The following is a 22,227-nucleotide window of genomic DNA, read 5'->3' on the forward strand; positions in this document are numbered from 1 at the left end:
TGAGTACAGCTCTGGGGTATAATACAGGATGTAACTCAGGATCAGTACAGGATAAGTAATGTAATGTATGTACACAGTGACTGCTCCAGCAGGATAGTGAGTGCAGCTCTGGGGTATAATACAGGGTGTATCTCAGGATCAGTACAGGATAAGTAATGTAATGTATGTACACACTGACTCCACCAGCAGGATAGTGAGTGCAGCTCTGGGGTATAATACAGGGTGTAACTCAGGATCAGTACAGGATAAGTAATGTAATGTATGTACACAGTGACTGCACCAGCAGAATAGTGAGTTCAGCTCTGGGGTATAATACAGGATGTAACTCAGGATCAGTACAGGATAAGTAATGTAATGTATGTACACAGTGACTGCACCAGCAGAATAGTGAGTACAGCTCTGGAGTATAATACAGGATGTAACTCAGGATCAGTACAGGATAAGTAATGTAATGTATGTACACAGTGACTCCACCAGCAGAATAGTGAGTGCAGCTCTGGAGTATAATGCAGGATGTAACTCAGGATCAGTACAGGATAAGTAATGTAATGTATGCACACAGTGACTCCACCAGCAGAATAGTGAGTGCAGCTCTGGAGTATAATGCAGGATGTAACTCAGGATCAGTACAGGATAAGTAATGTAATGTATGTACACAGTGACTCCACGAGCAGAATGGTTCAGATTACATGAACAGATGTTCCAACAAGACTGAAAATCTTTGTGCAATATGGAGTCAGGAGCGCTCTATCTGCTTCTTGCACAATCTCATCATCTGCTTGATCACTTGATTAAGCAGAAAAATCATTCTAGTTTCACCTTCCAAATCCCAACCCAAATATCAAACTGTCGGTGCCATGAAATGTAACTAAAGCAGACAACATTTTAAATAAGGTGTGTGACTATGTAGATGTAGTGTCGCTCACTCAAATAGCACTGAAATTCTCATGCAGAAGGGGGTTAGCACAAAAATAAGATGTGTGGAAGGTCTTAGCCAAGACTACAATTGTGAAATGGTTAAAGATGGTTTGGTAGAAGGCGATCACTACTAAATTCCGCTTTGGTGGGTTTTCAACACAGGAAATGCCAAATTTGAAGCCAGCCTTTATGCAGTGCAGTTAAACCAAAACCCAGCTAAAGATGCTGGAATGAAGCTTCCCGCCTGTGCCAGCAATGCAGTGTTTTTGATTTAGTCTTTAGAATATGTTGACATAAAACACTTCCAAGTCTGTGGCGGATCAGATCTGACCTTAGTGGCATCTTTTATAAGTAACCCAAAGGCTCCCAAGGCCTGATACTGTTCAGCTGATCCTGCAATCCTGTCTGCTTGTCTGGAAACGTCAAGACCCACCGTAACCTAATAACGTTCCAAAATTATTAATTGCTGCAAAAATTTTGGAAAAAAGTAATCAAAGTGGTTTCCTGTTTCGCACAAATAAAGTTTAATTATTTTACAATGAAAAGTTCTGCAACTTTCATCATTTAGTTATTTAGGTCATCATTTAGTTATTCAAGACGCACATAAAATGCACCAAATTTGATAAGGCACACAGACCCCAAAACATTAATTTGTCACATTTTTCGGGGTTGTCGAGAGCCAGAATGTGGAATAACATGAGCTATGAGCTGGAATACATTTCTGCGATAGTTTAAACTACTCTCTGGTATAAATTATAGTACCTGGTTCTGACCCTTCAACTAAGTCCTCCCTCGTTTTATAAAAGAGGTGGGGCTGGTATAAAGAAGACAACATTTTTTGCGCAACGATGCGTCACCTCAAAATCAGCCAGTTTTATACATAAATTACATGAATATCTGTGTTTGTGTCAGTGAGTGGGAACATTCATTGATTACATCCAAGCCAAATCAGAACACACACGATAGAGTTTGTTCCTGCAGAAGAAATCCAGAGTACTTCCTGCCAAGTATTAGTGAAATCATTCCCATTAACACAGCAAATAGAGGTATTAAAAATTGTAAAAAAAAACTGATTAACCAGAAGAATTACATTTTATTTACATAAGGGTATATATGTTCCTGTAAGACCGTGGTCAGACAAGCATATGAAAAATTGTCCAACCATATTGTCATCCGTGTGCTATTTTTTGCATCTGTTCTATACATCCGTGTGACATCCGGTTTTATACAACAGTTTAAAGAAGAAGAGGTTGGCGCAGTATTCACACTGAATACTGCAGGCATGTACGCACTTTCCTTTACGTATTCTTCATTCGGATTGTTTGTAGGATGGTTACTGTCTGAGAATTTCTCTTTATTCAGAACTTGTGTATGTATTTACCCTTGGTTACCACGACTTACACAGCATTTCCCGCTCTTTCAACTCTGGTTTAACTGTAACTGTTTTACCCCTATTTTGCCCACTACTTATGTGTTTATATTTGTGATTTAATTTTTTCAATAAAATACATATTTGTATTCATTAGCATGAACTCAGTTTTCTCCTTTTTTGAACATTTAATAGAACCGCTAATTCTATTTTTTTTCTCATTTTGGACCCTTTTTTTGCATATATATGCATAATTAACAAGAGCCTTTTTTGCATACATTTATAAAGGGGTAGTAAGTAAGTAGTGATGCGCAAATGTGCTCGGATAAGGTGTTATCTGAGCATGCTCAGGTGCTATCTGAGTGTCTCGGCGTGCTCGAATAATATGTTTGAGACCCCACGGCTCCATGTCTCATGGCTGTCCGACAGCAGCAACACATGCAGGCAGGGACTGCCTAAGGCTAGTTTCACACTAGCGTTTATTCGACGCAGCGCACTGCGCTGCTTATCCCCGCCCCCTGCCGGCTCCCTGCCCGCCCCATCCGGTCATCGCCGCCTACTATCGCACATGGACGCTTGCGATCTGCGCACCCTATCTTTAGCATAGGGTGCGCAGATCGTGCGCTGGCCGTGCGCTAGTAGGATTTTGGCTTGCGCTACGCACTTTTGAAGGTGCGCCCGTGCGCGCCGAACGCAGCATGTTGCATTTCGGTGCGCACGGCGCACCTTCAAAAGTGCGCAGCGCATGCCAAAATCCTACTAGCGCACGGCCATCGCACAATCTGCCATGTGTTTGCCCATGCAGACATCTTATCTAGATTGTTTTGTAATATTATACTATCTCGGTCAATTTTCATTACCAAACTTAGTTTTGTGTCAACACATCCGTGTTACCCCTTTATAAACAACCTGAACATTAAATAAGTGGAAAGAGTAGATTATTATGTAGCACAGAGGCAGGAGCTGCAGTCACCTTCCCTAATTCTCACCGGTCGCCGATTCCTAGTGGGAATTTCAAAGTGAAAAAACTCCCCAGTGCCTTAGTGAGTCCACAGTCATGATCTGGTACAAGGCTGAGAGTCAACGTTCACTGATCCAGAAAGAAGTGTTTTTGGGCAAGCTGCTGCGCACAGCGTATGAGCGGCCAGATGACTGCGGGCCACGGAATACAAACCCAGTTATTATACTACACGCAGCTCCGCGTTATTTATAATCCTCAGATGAAAAGGACTCTTATAATCCGGAGGAATGTTACAGAGCAGACAGGACTTGGGGCCATCAACCAACTTAGAGGCGATCACGTATTTTATTTACTCGCTTAACTGTCTCCATATTGGCAGCCCAAACATTGGCCAGCGCGTCATGGACACTAAAAAGACTGAACGGTAAAGCAGTGGAAAATACTTTATCTAGATTTTCACACAATTTTACCAGACCTATTTAAAATGTTATGGGCAAAAGAATAAAAGTAGCACAGACAGAGATGATGTCAGGGCAGACGTCGGCATTACTCAGGTACAGGAAGATCATCCAGAAAGTGAACGTATGGAGACTAAATGCAGACAAATCTCATCTTTTTCCTACCTCCCAGGGAGAGATTTACCTTTTCTTCCCATAATCGGAGCTATTAATGCATTATATAGTTAATTAGCATAAGAGAAATTCAGGTTCTGGCAGGACTGAGCTGCTGATGGGATTTTACACATGTGGACACAGTGATGTCTACATCTAAAGTACACATGGTACCCGCAATAAGACTCTATTGTGTCCGTGTGTCCTTGGCCAACAAACCATCTGTATTTTATTCACTTTAGTTCAACAAAACTGTATATTTTTTTTAATCAGTTTTACCTAAAAGCCTTCATTACAAAGAACAATAGCTAAAAGGGTTCTTCCCATGTTATAAATTAGGAAACTTTGCAATCAACTTGCTTTTTCCAGCTAGTTATGTATTCAGTTTTATTATTTACTGACCACTGAAAAGTGGACCAGCCACCGCCGTAGACCATGTGCAGTGCTTACAAGCTCTCTGGGGTTCTAGTTTCTAAAGCACCCAGAAAAGATTCAAAAGAATGAACATGATGTTATTGAAAAACAACTTCCTGGTCATATTTTCAGTATTTTGAGCATTTTTTAACTGCTTCAGGTTTCCAAAGTCACCAGACCATTCTTCAAGCGGTTTCTACTATAGATGCTCTATACTTTACAATACAAGTCAAGGGAAGGCTAAAAAGATGTGTTTTAAAGCATTTTTGTTTGAAACACAATAGTTGTTATTTTACTGTCAAATGGAAGCAAAACAAAAGCTGGGAAACGCCATTAAAAAGACGCCCCAAAAATGCTTTAAAAAATGTCGACAGCCAAAACTATAAAAAAAGACAAAAATGACAACCCCCCACTAAAAATGGTGCTTCAGGGATGAGTTTCCTGTAGCACCTTCCTTCTGAAAAACCCAATGGATTCGCCCGCCTGTATAAAAATTAATCTGCATATAACCTCAGTATAAAAAACCAATGGATCTACATTGGATGTAATTTGGAAAAGAAAAACGTATATTGCAAAATATGTGTTAGTAACATGCACACAACGTTTTCGCATTGCAAAGGTTATGAAAATCCACAGGATACAATTTTGCACATACATTTTGCATGGCTATTTTTACGCAGCATGTAGAAGAGATTTAGTCAAATGTCTTCCAAAGCCGCCTGAAGAATGAACATGTTGCTTATTTTAACTTCTTCAAAGTTTCCGAACCCTGAAAGAAGTAGATAAACAGTGAACATGTGCACAGCAATGTCGTTTTGACATTGATGTGCATTATATTTATTTTTTAATGAGGTTTTGTGCTGCTTGTTCAGGGGAATACGAGGCGTAAACCGCCTGAAAAAGACCTTTGCACATAGCCTTACTATACACTTTGGTCAAGTAGGTGGAAAAGCGAGAGAATCCCAAACTGTCTGTCCGACATTGGTGATTGATTACTAGACACAAAGTACTCTGTGACTCTCTAACCTCCATACATTGCTACATTCTTACTTTTGCGTTCTCATACATCTTGCTTTTACTGTGACACCTCATCTGCTATATTAAGGTGGAATTTTTCTTTTATTACAAAAATGTTTTCACTTTCCTACCACAAAGAAAAAAAAAATAAAAAAATTGTTCAGGGCAGCATTCAGTTTTAGTATCACCACACTAAGCCTCCCACACGTTTCGCAGTCATTCTGAAACATGTAACTTTCAGACTGCTGCAAAGACTCAACGTGGAAGTAACAATTTGTGTAGATGTTGTACATCCTAATATGACAATCTAAGGTTTATTATGTAGTACACTATTAATTTTACAGCTTAGAAATGTGCAGACTGGGCATATTTTATCATGTTACAAAGGCACGGTCCTTACCATCATCCAAGTAGGCCTGATCCAGGTTCTGCTCTCGCTTAACAGTGACTCCTGAAGGTAAAATTTCCTTCTGTTCTGTGGCTGGAGGACCATTCTTAGGAGACCGCTGGCTGTTGGACTGTTGCTGGATTACAGTCGGATAGTTGGTGGGACTTATTCGTTGTGCTTGGGTTGGTCGAATAAGACTAGGCGTGAAGTCGGAACACATGATGTGCTGGAACTCTTGGTGGCTTCCACATCTTATCTGATGGTTGGTGGGAGAATAATGGATAACTGGAGATGGCTGAGGGTTGGCTGAAGATTGGACTGGAGAGCTGGTATGGACAAGGACTGATCTATGAGGATCTGGAATGGTGATCTGAGAAGTCACCAGAGCGGGCTGATGATAGCTTAGTTGACTGGGACTAAGACTTTTGCTTCTTTGGTACAGAGCTGCTGATGGGCTTTGCTGTGGGTATCTTGAATCTGGTGATGGAAGGCCAGCTCTTACTTGTTGACAGGACACCAAGTTGGCCACTAAGCAGGAAGGGGAATCACTTCCCAGTGGATGCTGGGGGTAGAAGGCTTGTGGCGTTGTTCCTAGCCCAGTGAGTGCACTGCTCCCAACTATGGAGTGATATTCATCAAGAGGCTCTGTCTTAATAGATGGCACTGAAACAGGCAAAAAAAAAAAAATAAAAATAATGCTCCAAACAGTGACAAACCTAAAATATAATGCACTCTTCAACACTGAAATTTCAACACCAAGAAGATAAAATCATAGAGTTATGGAACTCACAAGATCGATAGACATGTTAATGTTAAGCACATGATAAAGAAATGGAAGCAAAATCTTCCAAAATCTGGATCTCTTCAGCATCAAGTATAAGCACCAGGTGCAGATAGCATAGCATGCTATCAGTAAGGTTAATGGTTGTCTCAGGAATGTTCTGTGGTTCTAAATGTACTTGGGCAAATCATCAAAATTTGCTGATAGCAGCTCCCTTTGTAATTGCCAGCCAATGATGTCCTAGATGTGCTTGACCACACCACTGGTTCCACCACCACCTCAATGTAATGCCGAGCTGTTAGTGTATCTGGAATGAAGACTAGAGGGGTCCGGCAACCATACATTAGGCCACCCCACACTAAAATACTGGGAATAGGACCGGTGTGACATTCCCTTATAAAGGCCTCTTCATGGCGTTTCCTCGTGGTCTTCTCAGATTCGACGAATGGGGTATACTGATCTATTCTCTACTGCAAGTGAAATTAGACATCATATACTGAACCTACGACATCACACAGTGTCTACACAGACCAGAAGGCATCTGTACAACATTGGGCTATGAGCCAGACGTTGAGCTACAGATGCTCCACTGACCTCATGCCATCGCTCTTAAAGAGCATAGCGGTGCTGAGCAAGATGGAAGTGGAGGCTGGTATGGAGGTGTATCCTCTTCAGCTATAAGTCCCACTATTGTCTTGAATGTAATAATACCTGCAGATTGGTCTGGAGATTATAAGAATAACGCCATGAAGAGGCCTTTACGAGGGAACATCACACCAGACTTACTACCGGGATTATGGTGTGGTGTGGCATAGTGTACAGTAGCCGGACTCATCTTGTCTTCATTCTAGGTGCACTAACAGTTTGGTGTTACACAGACTTGGTCGTGCAACCAGTGGTATGGTCATTTCTCCAAAGTGTCCCAGGGGGCATTTTTCAATGCAACAATGGAGGCCACATGTTGCTCTTCTTAATGTGAGCACCCTGCGAGGCCTAACCATACTACCTTCCCTGCGGTGTCTCTGGAATTATTTCCCATCTAGTACATCTGGGACATCATGTAAAGGCTTTTATGAGGAAAAGTGAAATTGTACCAGGAGCCATTTTTAAACATGACAAAGCTAGACTACATGTTGCTCGTGCAACTGTAAGCAGCCTGCATGGCCTAATCATGCTACCATGGCCTGTGGTGTCTCCGGACTTGTCTCCCATAGATCACATCTGGGATGTCATTGATTGGCAAAGTTAAAAGGAGCTGCCAGCAGCCTATCTTGATGATTTGCACATGTGCATACAGTGTGGCATAACATTCATCAGGCAACCTTAAATAACCTGAGTGATAGCAGCCAAGTTGTGTAAGTGTGATGATTTCTGCACATGGCGCTCATACTCTATACTGAATAAATTGAGATGTTTTGAAAATTTTGTATCATTTGTAGATCAGTAACATGTCTATCATCCTGTGAATTCTATAATTCCATGACTTTTCGTTCTCGGTACTATATATCAATGCAGAAGGATTGTATTATACAATCTAATATATAAAGCTCAATGTGGGTGTGTATGTATGTATGTATGTATGTATGTAAGTATGTATGTGTGTGTGCATGTCCGGGATAGGCATCCGCACCGTCGCAGCTACAGCCACAAAATTTGGCACAGTCACACGTCTGGACCCCGAGAGTGTCCTAAGCTATGTTGTGAGGCGAAATTTTAACCCCGCACGTTCCAATTCACCAAACAATTTTGCCCCTATCTACATAATGGGGAAAAAGTGTGTGTGTATCAAGCCCCGCCCCTCATTATGATGTCATAATGGTTGCCATGGTGACACTGATGTTATCATATGTTGCAAGCCCTTCCACTCATTATGATGTCATAATGGTTGACTATGGGATGGAGGATGTGTGATGGGTATATGGGCACTGGACTATGGAATGGAGGATATGTATGACGGGTATATGGGCACGGGACTATGGGATGGAGGATGTGTGATGGGTATATGGGCACTGGACTATGGGATGGAGGATATGTATGACGGGTATATGGGCACGGGACTATGGGATGGCGGATATGTATGATGGGTATATGGGCATGGGACTATGAGATGAAGGATGTGTGATGGGTATATGGGCATGGGACTATGGGATGGAGACTATGTGTGATGGGTATATGGGCATGGGACTATGGGATGGAGGATGTGTGATGGGTATATGGGCACTCGACTATGGGATGGGATGGAGGGTATGTATGATGGGTTTATGGGCACGGGCCTATGGGATGGTGGATATGTATGATGGGTATATGGGCACGAGACTATGGGATGGAGGATATGTATGATGGGTATGTGGGCACGGGACTATGGGATGGAGGATAATTATAATTTGTTATAACTAACCACAGTTAGTTACTATGCCCGGGCAGCGCCGGGCTCTTCAGCTAGTATTATATAAAATTAAAGAGCTTTCCACGTTTAAAAAAGTTGTCCCCATTTGATGAAACTTGCGTAAAATGATAAAATCAGAACACATTAACATTCCCCGAATCCAGCCCCAGCTTTCCGCCTCTGTTTATGCCTCAGTGTTTTGGCTGACATCATGGCAACAACTCATAACCCCAACCCAACCGATCACTGAGCTCAGCAAATCGGCCAATGTAGACAACTCGTGCCACTGAGCTCAGTGATTGGCTGCAACGGTAATGTGTGCTGTCAACATGATGTCACCATTGTAGCAAAAATACTGGGACAAAAACGGCAGCGGAGAGCTGGCAATGGACCGGGGAGGGCGAGTACAATCTGATTTTGCTACTGTACACACGTTCTGTCATTTGGAGGCGAATTTTTTAAAAGTGTAAAACTGCTTTAAAACAAGACACTACATTAGTATTAAAGGTCAAAGTAACTGGAAAGTATTTCTAGAAAGCAATACATCACAATCCTTTAGTTTTGTATGTTTGCCATTTCCTTAAATTGTACAACAGGTTGAAGTATGTTGGCGACATATGAATGATACTCCTCAAATGTCCCATGTAAGGAGAATATGACATTTCTCTTTACAATTGATAAGTACCGTATTTTGCGGATTATAAGACGCACCCCAAATTATGAGGAGAAAAATAGGAAAAAAAACATTTTTTTTAATAAAATGGTGGTGCTTCTTATAATCCATGCGTCTTATTGCTTACCAGGGGTCGTGGCTGTGGTGAAGTGGGGTCCCAGGGTTGCTGCTGGAGGAGGCAAGAGTTGATCATTGCTGTAGACCGCAGGCTGGGATGAGGGGGTGTTCCGATGTGCACTGCTGCGTGTGTTCGGTGGTGCGGTGGACTCCAGGAAAATGGCTGCCAGGAGCGGCGCATGCGCAGATGGAGATCTCGGCACCAAGATCTCAGGAGATGAGATCTCAGCATCAAGATCTCCATCTGCACATGCGCCTCCCTAAGCAGCCATTTTCCCGGAGTCCACCGCACAGTAAACCATGTAATTGAGGGGGCTTTAGGCTTTCACAAAATGTCAGCAGAGCCCATGCACCACTGAACACCCGCAGCGGCGCACATCGGAACACCCCCTCATCCCAGCCTGCGGCCTGCACCAATGCTCCACTCTTGCCTCCTCCAGTAGCGACCCCGGGACCCTGCTCCACTGCGGCCGGTAAGGTATATCCGCATTATAAGACGCACCCCATTTTCCCCCCAGGTTTGGGGGGAAAAAATGTGTCTTATAATCCGAAAAATACGGTATTTACAACTTTAGACCTCTTTTACTTGAGTGTATCCTTATACTTCTGTAATATAGGTCAGCAATAGAGACATATAATGAAACAGGATGCATCAGTATTTGATAAGTATTTGATCAGTATTACCATCTATGTTTTCATTCATTGTTTTTTTCTCTATTGGGCAAAAAGAGATCTTAGCAATAAATGCAAATACTTATCAAAAAGCCATCAAGTTTTGATTAGTGATGAGCGAACCTGCTCGGATAAGGTGATTTTCGAGCATTGCCTAAAAAACAAGATATCCCTGCATGTATTGCAGCTGTCAAACAGCTGAGAGACATGCAACCGCGGGGACTCGAACATAGTATTCGAGCACGCCGAAGACACTCGGTTAGCACTCGCGCATGCTCAGATAACACCTTATCAGAGCACATTGGCTCATCATTAGTTCTGGTGCATTAGTATCTTACACCCTCCTAATAGAATTTATTGTGTTTTTTGCATTAGTGAAACGGTTCCAAATATCACTTGCTGCATTTTTTAAAACGGATCTGAAAAATCAACTATGTGAATTGCTCTATAGGTTTACATAACCAAAGTATTTTGATTCTTCTTAAAAAACTAATGAAATATGTATGACATGTACACACATGTGGAAGAAGACTGAAAGAGTAGCCATCACTTTAATTTTCATTTCATAAATAATGACTGATCCATTTTGGCAGAGTAAGAAGAAGATTTCTCTGATAAGATACATTACGAAGTTGCTTATTTTCATGAGTACTATTGATTTATGAAATGAAAATCAAAACAACGGTTACGCTTTTAAGTAAATATATGTGGATGGTCACGTACCTGGCAGGTAGGTAAAGTGCTGCGCCTGGCTTCTTTTTCTTTTCCCATTTATGACATTGAAATTCACTTTCACTGGAGAGTTGATATGTCTATTGCGATATTCTGGCACCTCCACGAAAAGCATGCTCTAAATATGACCAGAAAGGCAGTCACTTGCTGAAAACCCATGTGCACGCTCTCAAACATAGTTAACAAAAATATTCTTATAGATGCGGAAAGCAGTGGAGTTATAGAAATCACAGGATGGACAGATTAGACATGTTACTCATATGCAAATGGCAAAAAATGGAAACAAAAGTTTTAAAACATTTCGAATTATTAAGTATGGAGTATGAGCGCCTTCCACAGAAATCCACTCACTTACAGTGTGGGATGCTATCAGTGAGGTTGTCTGAAGAATGTTCTGCTGCGCTGAATCTACTTGGGCAAATCATCAAGATCCACTGCTGGCAGCGCCTTTGTAATTGGCGCCCAATGACGTCCTAGATGTGTGAGATGTTGAAAATTTTGTTTCCATTTCTTATCATTTGCATAACATGTCTATCGATTTTGTGATTTCCATTATTTCACAACTTTTCCCGGCTTGTTTTCAAACTTTTAGCACTATCTATCTATCTATCTATCTATCTATCTATCTATCTATCTATCTATCTATATCGATACATAAAGTATACATGAAGTCTGTGTGTATATCTATATATATATACTGTATGGATATATACTGTATACTGTATGTATATATTATTATTTTTTATTTTTTTTTATTATTTTTTAAACCAGACGTTGAAGGCACCACTTAATCTGTGTTATATATGAAATTATACTCAAGCACCAATATTCTGCTTTCTCTTACTTACAGGCTGACTTTTGTCTTTATCGACTGTGGCTTCTGTCTCCCAAATCTGTTGACCATCTGAAAATAAAAAATATCTAAAAATATCTGTAACGTACATATTTATTTGTCGCAGTAAACGTTTCATAAATGTGATACGCTGGCAGCAAGAACTATATCCCTCGTACAGTATATGACTTTGCAGGATTCTGGTGACAATGGATTTTTTAATATTTTCCCCATTGTGGAGTGGGTCCTGGAAAATGAATAATTTATTGGATCACACAAACTGTTCTGAGTGTTTTCACTAAATAATCACTTATGTCTGACGGGGGTGTTGAAGACTGAAATTCTCTAATGGCAAAATATTAGGGTTGGCGGCAAAAAAAGGGCTGTAAAATATTAAACAATTATATTAAAACATCCTGCAAATGAGAGCCACAAAATGCGTCATGCATTTAATATAAGTAAGACAAGTGTGAAGGATTGGGATAGAAGAAAACAAATGATACAGTACTTTCTGGATTCTTGCAGCTCAAAACAAATAGAAGCCTAGATAATAGATGGTGTGACCATTTCCCATTGACCAGATACATTGAAGGTTTTGATATTAAAGGGATACTCCCAATATATAAAGGTATGGTAAATTTGACTTTTTGTGAAAACTCTTCTTTGGTAAATATAGGGATTTACATAGGGTATCGCTACCATGGGTTTCACTCCCTAATCCATTATTCTCCATTGACTTGTGACTGAATCACATTGTATGGGATAAAGAGAACACAGTCGAGTAGTGGAAATGTCATTTACCACTGTGCAGCAATCTGGACGCTAGGAAACAATAGCTTTTTCAGAATTGGGATTTTGTCACAAAAGCAGTTTTAAAATGGGTTCTGTCAATATTTCCTAAGGTCACGTTCCCACAATGAGCTTTTGGTGAGTTTTTTTATATTGCAGATTTTCTCCACCATTTCTCTACCTATTAAACAAATGAAGTGACTCGCATTATTTCATTGCTTTTTTAGGGCGGTTTTTTTTTTTTACACGTTTTTATCGTGTTTTTGAAGCTGGATTTTTGGATCTTGTTGGTGTGTTAGGTTTTAAATAAAGCTGCTTTGTTTTTAATTCTTCCTTGTATTTGGCTTTGACAAAACATTATTGATTCAGTGATATGCTGATTACATATGTTGCTGATGACTTTCTGCTGCAGAATCGCATTAAAAACACGTGTTTCTTAATAACGGATTTTCTGCATCTAATTCATCTATGGGAAAAATCTGCACATAAGAGTCTGCGTACACACACGAGAAAGTGACATGTAGCAGATTGGAAACACGCACTGCAGGTCGTGTTTGACACAGCTGGGTCTGAAGGGATGCAACTGCACTTAGCAAGTATTGTGAACGGATCATGTTCTAATCAGTGGGTCACGTGCATGACAGTAGGTGTCGGACGTTACTGTGCCACCCCGGGTGCAGTTGTAGCTCTCTTACATCATATTAGAGCAGTCAATACAGTTATGATTGAACCAGTGGTAGCGCAGCCAGGTAGTCTAGAGTTACATCCTAGCTCTACAGTTCTAATTGGATCACCTGGCTGGCCCCGCATACAACGAGGCTAGCTATTCTAAGGGTGTGTGCTTGGTCCTGCGGATCCGCGGAAGAATTAGCTGCGCTGTACAGTACCTTTATAGCCTATGGGAATTGAAAACCGCTGTGCAGACGCTGCGGAATTTTCCGCGCGGATTTGCTGCGGTTTTCAATCCGCAGAAAGAAATGACATGTCAATTCTTTCTGCGGATTCCGTTGCGGTTTACCATCTCCTCCATTGTAGAGATGATAAACCGCAGGGCAAAACCGCAGGCCAATCCGCAGATAAACCGCAGGTCTTTTGACCTGCGGATTTAGCAAAATCCGCGCGGATCAATCCGCAGCAGAATCCGCAGCGTGTGCACACACCCTAAGTCAGTCAGCTCAGAGAAGCAGACCAGACTGGATGTGTCTTGGAGCTGAAGGTCAGTCAGCTCAGGGAAGCAGACCAGACAGGATGTGTCTTCGAGCTGAAGATCAGTCAGCACAGGGAACCAGACCAGACTGGATGTGTCTTGGAGCTCAAGATCAGTCAGCTGAGGGAAGCTGACCAGACTGGTTGTGTCTTGGAGCTGAAGAGAGAGACAAGCCAGATCCCTTTCTGAGAAAAGTGTGCACAGGTCGTATGCAGAGAACTGCAAGTATCAGTGATTGCTATGGACAACTGCTGTTTTGTTTGACTGAGCTGGGGTAGCTCAGCCATGTATGAGTAATCAGAGCCTGTTCTGTTTAATTAGCACCTGGACAAGGCTAGGGATTTAAGTTTGTGAGTTGGGTTCTTGGTGATGTGCAATAAAAACTGCATGTGTTTGGGCCAAAACTGCATTGCCTGTGTGAATGCTACCTAAGACGTAATGCCTACCAGAAAGAGCGAAACCCTACACAGCATTATAGGTTAGAAAGGACTGGGAAATAGTTTTTTACTTTTTATTTCAGGATATTTGTGCTTTTTGTTTTCTCTGGTTAATGGTCATGTGTTAATATGCACTTACATCGTGCATACACATTAATTTACTTTCTCAGTTTAGACTCCAGTTTTTTATTCATTTCATTGTGCATTCAGTGCATATAAGGGTGTGACCGCCCTCTTTCTGAGCTGGGAAAGCTATCCAGTCTGGCCTATGCTTTTACTAGTGGGTCAGTCCCTCGATCCTTGTTCACATTCACATCACTTGGCAAGTGAAAAGGTTTTAAATACTAGAGTAGGGACTGTCCCACAAGGGTTGCCGTGACGTGGCGGGATGGCTTGTGCATTATTTTGATCAAAATTATGTTTACTAAATACCCTTATTATTATTATTACCTTTATGCATTATTTGCAGCTTATTTTTTACTTTTTATTTCAGGATATTTGTGCTTTTTGTTTTCGCTGGTTAATGGTCATGTGTTAATATGCACTTACATTGTGCATACACATTAATTTACTTTCTCAGTTCAGACTTCAGTTTTTTACAGCATTATAGGTTAGAAAGGACTGGGAAATAGTTCGGTTGGCCAGCTCGCTGACTCAACGGTTAGCACTATTGCAGCGTTGGGGTCCTGGGTTCAAATCCCACCAAGGACAACATCTGCAAGGAATTTGTATGTTCTCCCGTGTTCGCTTGGGTTTCCTCCTGGTTCTCCGGTTTCCTCCCACACGCCAAAGAAATACAGGGCAATTTCTCCTCAAGGGTTAATTAAGCCTGCCTTCATCTAATATATAAAGCGCAATGTGGGTGTGTATGTATATATGTGTGTGTGTGTGTATGTCCGGGATTGGCATCCGCACCGTCGCAGCTACAGCCACAAAATTTGGCACAGTCACACGTCTGGACCCCGAGAGCATCATAGTCTATGTTGTGAGGTCAAATTTTACCCCGCGCGTTCCAATTTACCAAACAATTTTGCCCCTATCCACATAATGGAGAAAAAGTGTATATGTATTGGCCTCTGCACCATTGTAGCTACAGCCACAACATTTTGCACAGTCACAGGTCTGGACCCCGAGAGCATCATAGGCTATGTTGTGAGGCGAAATTTTAACCCCGTGCATTCCAATTCACCAAACAATTTTGCCCCTATCTACTTAATGGGGAAAAAGTGAAAGGAAAAGTGTTGGAGGCAAACTGACAGCTGCCAGATGTGAACAAGGGGGACTTAAAGAATGAGAGCGATGGCGCCAAAGAGTATACAGCTAGATCCACATATATTTGGACAGAGACAACATTTTTCTAATTTTGGTTCTAGACATTACCACAATGAATTTTAAACAAAACAATTCAGATGCAGTTGAAGTTGAGACTTTCAGCTTTCATTTGAGGGTATCCACATTAAAATTGGATGAAGGGTTTAGGAATTTCAGCTCCTTAACATGTGCCACCCTGTTTATAAAGGGACCAAAAGTATTTGTACAATTGACTCCAAGGCCATTTCATGGACCGGTGTGGGCAATCCCTACATTATATCATTCTCAATTAAGCAGATAAAAGGCCTGGAATTGATTTGAGGTGTGGTGCTTGCATTTGGAAGGTTTTGCTGTGAAGGAAACATGCGGTCAAAGGAGCTCTCCATGCAGGTGAAACAAGCCATCCTTAAGCTGCAAAAACAGAAAAAACCCATCCGAGAAATTGCTACAAAATTAGGAGTGGCAAAATCTACAGTTTGGTTCATCCTGAGAAAAAAAGAAAGCACTGGTGAACTCATCAATGCAAAAAGACCTGGGCGCCCACGGAAGACAACAGTGGTGGATGATCACAGAATAATCTCCATGGTGAAGAGAAACCCCTTCACAACAGCCAACCAAGGGAACAACACTCTCCAGGAGGTAGGCGTATCAATATCCAAATCTACTTTAAAGAGAGGACTGCATGAAAGTAAATACAGAGGGTTCACTGCACCGTGCAAGCCACTGATAAGCATCAAGAATCAAAAGGCTAGACTGGACTTTGCTAAAAAACATCTCAAAAAGCCAGGACAGTTCTGGAAGAACATTCCTTGGACAGATGAAACCAAGATCAACCTCTACCAGAATGATGGAAAGAGAAAAGTATAGCGAAGGCATGGTACAACTCATGAGCCAAAGCATACCACATCATCTGTAAAACACGGCGGAGGCAGTGTGATGGCTTGGGCATGCATGGCTGCCAGTGGCACTGGGTCACTAGTGTTTATTGATGATGTGACACAGGACAGAAGCAGTTGAATGAATTCTGAGGTATTCAGAGCCATACTGTGTGCTCAGATCCAGCCAAATGCAGCCAAACTGATTGGTCGTCGTTTCATACTACAGATGGACAATGACCCAAAACATAAAACTAAAAGCAACCCAGGAGTTTATTAAAGCAAAGAAGTGGAATATTCTTGAATGGCCAAGTCAGTCACCTGATCTCAACCCAATTGAGCATGCATTTCACTTGTTAAAGACTAAACTTCAGACAGAAAGGCCCACAAACAATCAGCAACTGAAAACCACCGCAGTGAAGGCCTGGCAGAGCATCAAAAAGGAGGAAACACAGCGTCTGGTGATGTCCATGAGTTCAAGACTTCAGGCAGTCATTGCCAACAAAGGGTTTTCAACCAAGTACTAGAAATGAACATTTTATTTACAATTATTTAATCTGTCCAATTACTTTTGGTCCCTTTAAAAACAGGGTGGCACATGTTAAGGAGCTAAAACTCCTAAACCCTTCATCCAACTTTAATGTGGATACCCTCAAATGAAAGCTGAAAGTCTGAACTTCAACTGCATCTGAATTGTTTTGTTTAAAATTCATTGTGGTAATGTCTAGAACCAAAATTAGAAAAATGTTGTCTCTGTCCAAATATATATGGACCTAAGTGTATACCGTACAGTTGCTAAGGTGGGGCCCTGACATGGGATACTCACCACACATGGGGATATGAACACACACACAAAATGCGCCACACACTACCACGTGCTTCAACACATATACCACCCTCAGCACACATTTCACCACACATACACCAACCTCACCACATAAAAGGCGAAACACAAAAGTCGCCACTCAAAACTCGCCACGCTGTCCCAGAGCTGCTTAAAAGATGAAAAATGAGCTGTGATTGGTTGCTATCAGCAACAGTTTTCTTTGTAGACAGTTGTGGTGACTGAGGCCTATTATTCTTATCATTTCTATGGTGTTATCGTCTATTAGATACACGGCTCAGCAGTCAGTATCACACAGAATAGGATTAGATACACAGCTCAGCAGAGAGTATCACACAGAATAGGATTAGATACACGGCTCAGCAGACAGTATCACTCAGGATAGGATTAGATACACGGCTCAGCAGTCAGTATCACACGGGATAGGATTAGATACACGGCTGAGCAGTCAGTAACACAGGATAGGGTTAGATACACAGCTCAGCAGAAGGTATCACACAGGATAGGATTAGATAAACTGCTCAGCAGTCAGTATCACACAGGATAGGATTAGATACACGGCTCAGCAGTCAGTATCACACAGGATAGGATTAGATACACAGCTCAGCAGAGAGTATCACACAGAATAGGATTAGATACACGGCTCAGCAGACAGTATCACTCAGGATAGGATTAGATACACGGCTGAGCAGTCAGTATCACACAGGATAGGATTAGATACACGGCTCAGCAGTCAGTATCACACAGGATAGGATTAGATACACGGCTCAGCAGTCAGTATCACACAGGATAGGATTAGATACACGGCTCAGCAGTCGGTATCACACAGGAGAGGATTAGATACACGGCTCAGCAGACAGTATCACACAGGATAGGATTAGATACACGGCTCAGCAGTCAGTATCACACAGGATAGGGTTAGGTACACGGCTCAGCAGTCAGTATCACACGGGATAGGATTAGATACATGGTTGAGCAGTCAGTAACACACATGATAGGATTAGGTACACGGCTCAGCAGTCAGTATCACACAGGATAGGGTTAGATACACAGCTCAGCAGATGGTATCACACAGGATAGGATTAGATACACTGCTCAGCAGTCAGTATCACACGGGATAGGATTAGATACACTGCTCAGCAGTCAGTATCACACAGGATGGGGTTAGATACACGGCTCAGCAGTCAGTATTACACGATAGGATTAGATACACAGCTCAGCAGAAAGTATCACACAGGAGAGGATTAGGTACACAGCTCAGCAGACATTATCACACAGGATAGGGTTAGATACACAGATACACATGTTGTTTATCAAAAGGCTCTTGAATGAGTTGAAAATACAATACTATCACTACTTGGGTAATCGTTTAGTTAATTTGTGTTGCAAATCTGTAGTGTTGAATATATGATGTGAAATGTTTTTGTGTGCAATATAATCATTATAATTTGTTATAACTAACCACAGTTGGTTACTATGCCCAGGCAGTGCTGGGCTCTTCAGCTAGTTACATATAAATGTTTGGCAAGTGACAACTGTGTTCATTTTTTTTTGCACTTTCCCGTTTCCTGTTTTCTTAATAATCTGTTATCTAGTCCTTTTATCTCCGATGTCTGTCATATGAATCATCAAGTAGAACGATAATGTGGTCTAGCAACAATCCTGGGGGCTGAAAAACCACAAGGGATTTGATAGGTGCAAAAACATTTTGTTATTTTTAAACATTTAAGAACAAAAAAAATAGTAGGGTTATCAAACCACACGTCTGAATCAAAGCAATTGCTCGCTCAGAGGTTTTACCGTATGTCACAGCATAATAGAATGAAACTATTTCTGCATCACATGGCAGCAAAATAAGAAATAAAATAAAAATCTAATAATTATCAGCCTGATCATACCTGTTTACCAAACTCTGCTATCTCTCCTAACACGTGCATTCGCATTTGGCTGAGTGCGCACATGTTTTGTATGAGTGCATGGGAAAAGGGGGAACTCTGGTGGCATCATATCTTCTTCATGAACAAATTTTTTAATTTAAATGCGTGCACTAAGGGTTAAAAAATCATTCTTGCAATTGGGTTTCATTAAAAATGTTGCACCATTTGGCTTTTACAGGCTCTTTGTGCACTGGTACCTTCAACTTTGATGTGGTCTGTGCTCATAAAGGTCCCGTTACACTAAACGACGCACCAGCGATCCTTACAACGATACGACCTGGTCAGGATCGCTGGTACGTCTCTACATGATCGCTGGTGAGCTGTCAAACAGGCAGATCTCACCACCAATCAGGACAAGCGAGGACGCTGGTATCCAAGGTAAACAGCGGGTAACTAAGGGCCATGCACGCTTAGTTACCCGCTGTTTACCCTGGATTCCAGCGTGCTGGGAGCTGGTATCCAGGGTAATCAACGTAACTAAGCGCACGGCTCTTAGTCACCCTCTGTTTACCTTGGATATCAGATTCCAGCGCGAGCACGCTGGAATCCAGGGCACACAGCGGGTAACTAAGCGCACGCGGCGCTTAGTTACCCGCTGTTTACCTTGGATACCAGCTCCCAGCGTCTGCTTCAGCGCTGGGAACTCGCTGATCGTTGGTCTCCCGCTGCAACACGGTCGCTGATGCATGCCACACACAGCAAGATCTCTGTTGCGTCACAAAATCGGTGACTCGTCAGCGATCTCGCTAGCGATCTCGCTTAGTGTGAAGTACCCCTAAGTCAGCTGAGAAGAGCTCAGAAATAGATGTTAGAAACTGCCTGGCAGATAAACTAATGGATTGTTAGTTGATTCATTCTGCAGCCAGCAATAGACAGTGTAACACAGAGGATGTGGCAGGCAAATGGTGCAACATTTTTAATGAAACCCAATGGCAAATACTGTATGATTTTTAGCAAAAAAAAAAGTAAGGAAAAAGAAATTGGGCCCAAAGCTGGAAATCTATCTATCTATCTATCATTGCATTTTGCTTATCTCTGGATACTTATAATTATTATTATCAAATCTGATCACACTAAATGTTTGTTGGTGATCGAAACTGATTGCACCAGGATGATTGTTATCAGACATTTATATCTGCATCTTGTTTCTACATGTAGTGTGTCATTATGGGGGCGGCTATCTTACCTAAGCAGCTAGTAGCAGGATTTAGAGATGTACTTTACAGCAGCCAAATGGGGCATAGGCAACAATAGTATCAAAGTTTTCATTGCCTTCTATGGGAGTGTGCAGTGGGCGTGTTCTATGAACTGTGCAGAGGTCATTGCACAGAGTGGGAAGAGGTAAACGGTCACCTATTGCGGATGGTGGCTCCTGTGATACAGTTAGGTCCATATATATATATATATATATATATATTTGGACAGAGACAACAATTTTCTAATTTTGGTTCTAGACATTACCACAATGAATTTTAAACAAAACAATTCAGATGCAGTTGAAGTTCAGACTTTCAGCTTTCATTTGAGGGTATCCACATTAAAATTGGATGAAGGGTTTAGGAGTTTCAGCTCCTTAACATGTGCCACCCTGTTTTTAAAGGGACCAAAAGTAATTGGACAGATTAAATAATTGTAAATAAAATGTTCATTTCTAGTACTTGGTTTAAAACCCTTTGTTCTCAATGACTGCCTGAAGTCTTGAACTCATGGACATCACCAGATGCTGTGTTTCCTCCTTTTTGATGCTCTGCCAGGCCTTCACTGCGGTGGTTTTCAGTTGATGCTGATTGTTTGTGGGCCTTTCTGTCTGAAGTTTTGTCTTTAACAAGTGAAATGCATGCTCAATTTTGTTGAGATCAGGTGACTGACTTGACCATTCAAGAATATTCCACTTCTTTGCTTTAATAAACTCCTGGGTTACTTTGGCTTTATGTTTTGGGTCATTGTCCATCTGTAGTATGAAACGACGACCAATCAGGTTGGCTGCATTTGGCTGGATCTGAGCACACAGTATGGCTCTGAATACCTCAGAATTCATTCAGCTGCTTATGTCCTGTGTCACATCATCAATAAACACTAGTGACCCAGTGCCACTGGCAGCCATGCATGCCCAAGCCATCACACTGCCTCCGCCGTGTTTTACAGATGATGTGGTATGCTTTGGATCATGAGCTGTACCACGCCTTCGCCATACTTTTCTCTTTCCATCCTTCTGGTAGAGGTTGATCTTGGTTTCATCTGTCCAAAGAATGTTCTTCCAGAACTGTGCTGGCTTTTTTAGATGGTTTTTAGCAAAGTCCAGTCTAGCCTTTTGATTCTTGATGCTTATCAGTGGCTTGCACCGTGCAGTGAACCCTCTGTATTTACTTTCATGCAGTCTTCTCTTTATGGTAGATTTGGATATTGATACGCCTACCTCCTGGAGAGTGTTGTTCACTTGGTTGGCTGTTGTGAAGGCGTTTCTCTTCACCATGGAGACTATTCTGCGATCATCCAGCACTGTTGCCTTCCGTGGGCGCCCAGGTCTTTTTGCATTGATGAGTTCACCCATGCTTTCTTTCTTTCTCAGGATGTGCCAAACTGTAGATTTTGCCACTCCTAATGTTGTAGCAATTTCTCAGATGGGTTTTTTCTGTTTTTGCAGCTTAAGGATGGCTTGTTTCACCTGCATGGAGAGCTCCTTTGACCGCATGTTTCCTTCACAGCAAAACCTTCCAAATGCAAGCACCACACCTCAAATCAACTCCAGGCCTTTTATCTGCTTAATTGAGAATGACATAACGAAGGGATTGCCTACACCTGTCCATGAAATAGCTTTGGAGTCAATTGTCAAATTACTTTTGTCCCTTTAAAAACAGGGTGGCACATGTTAAGGAGCTGAAACTCCTAAACCCTTCATCCAATTTTAATGTGGATACCCTCAAATGAAAGCTGAAAGTCTGAACTTCAACTGCAT

The 22,227-nt window shown here is 41.7% G+C and overlaps 1 protein-coding gene across 4 annotated transcripts in view; it reads right to left on the minus strand.

The window, feature by feature from the left end:
- NFATC2 (nuclear factor of activated T cells 2) overlaps window positions 1-22,227 on the minus strand; it is a 168,007-nt gene that overhangs the window by 41,897 nt on the left and 103,883 nt on the right. For all 4 annotated transcript variants that reach the window (XM_073580614.1, XM_073580615.1, XM_073580612.1 and 1 more), the window contains exons 7-9: window positions 11,888-11,943; window positions 11,031-11,157; window positions 5,691-6,341 (exon numbers count right to left, since the gene is read on the minus strand). In XM_073580614.1, coding sequence (XP_073436715.1) covers window positions 5,691-6,341; window positions 11,031-11,157; window positions 11,888-11,943 — 834 coding nt within the window. The remainder of the gene's footprint in view (window positions 1-5,690; window positions 6,342-11,030; window positions 11,158-11,887; window positions 11,944-22,227) is intronic.

Source organism: Dendrobates tinctorius, unplaced genomic scaffold, assembly GCF_039654945.1.
Source record: "Dendrobates tinctorius isolate UK_male_01 unplaced genomic scaffold, ASM3965494v1 ptg000065l, whole genome shotgun sequence".
NCBI classification, from domain to species: domain Eukaryota; kingdom Metazoa; phylum Chordata; class Amphibia; order Anura; family Dendrobatidae; genus Dendrobates; species Dendrobates tinctorius.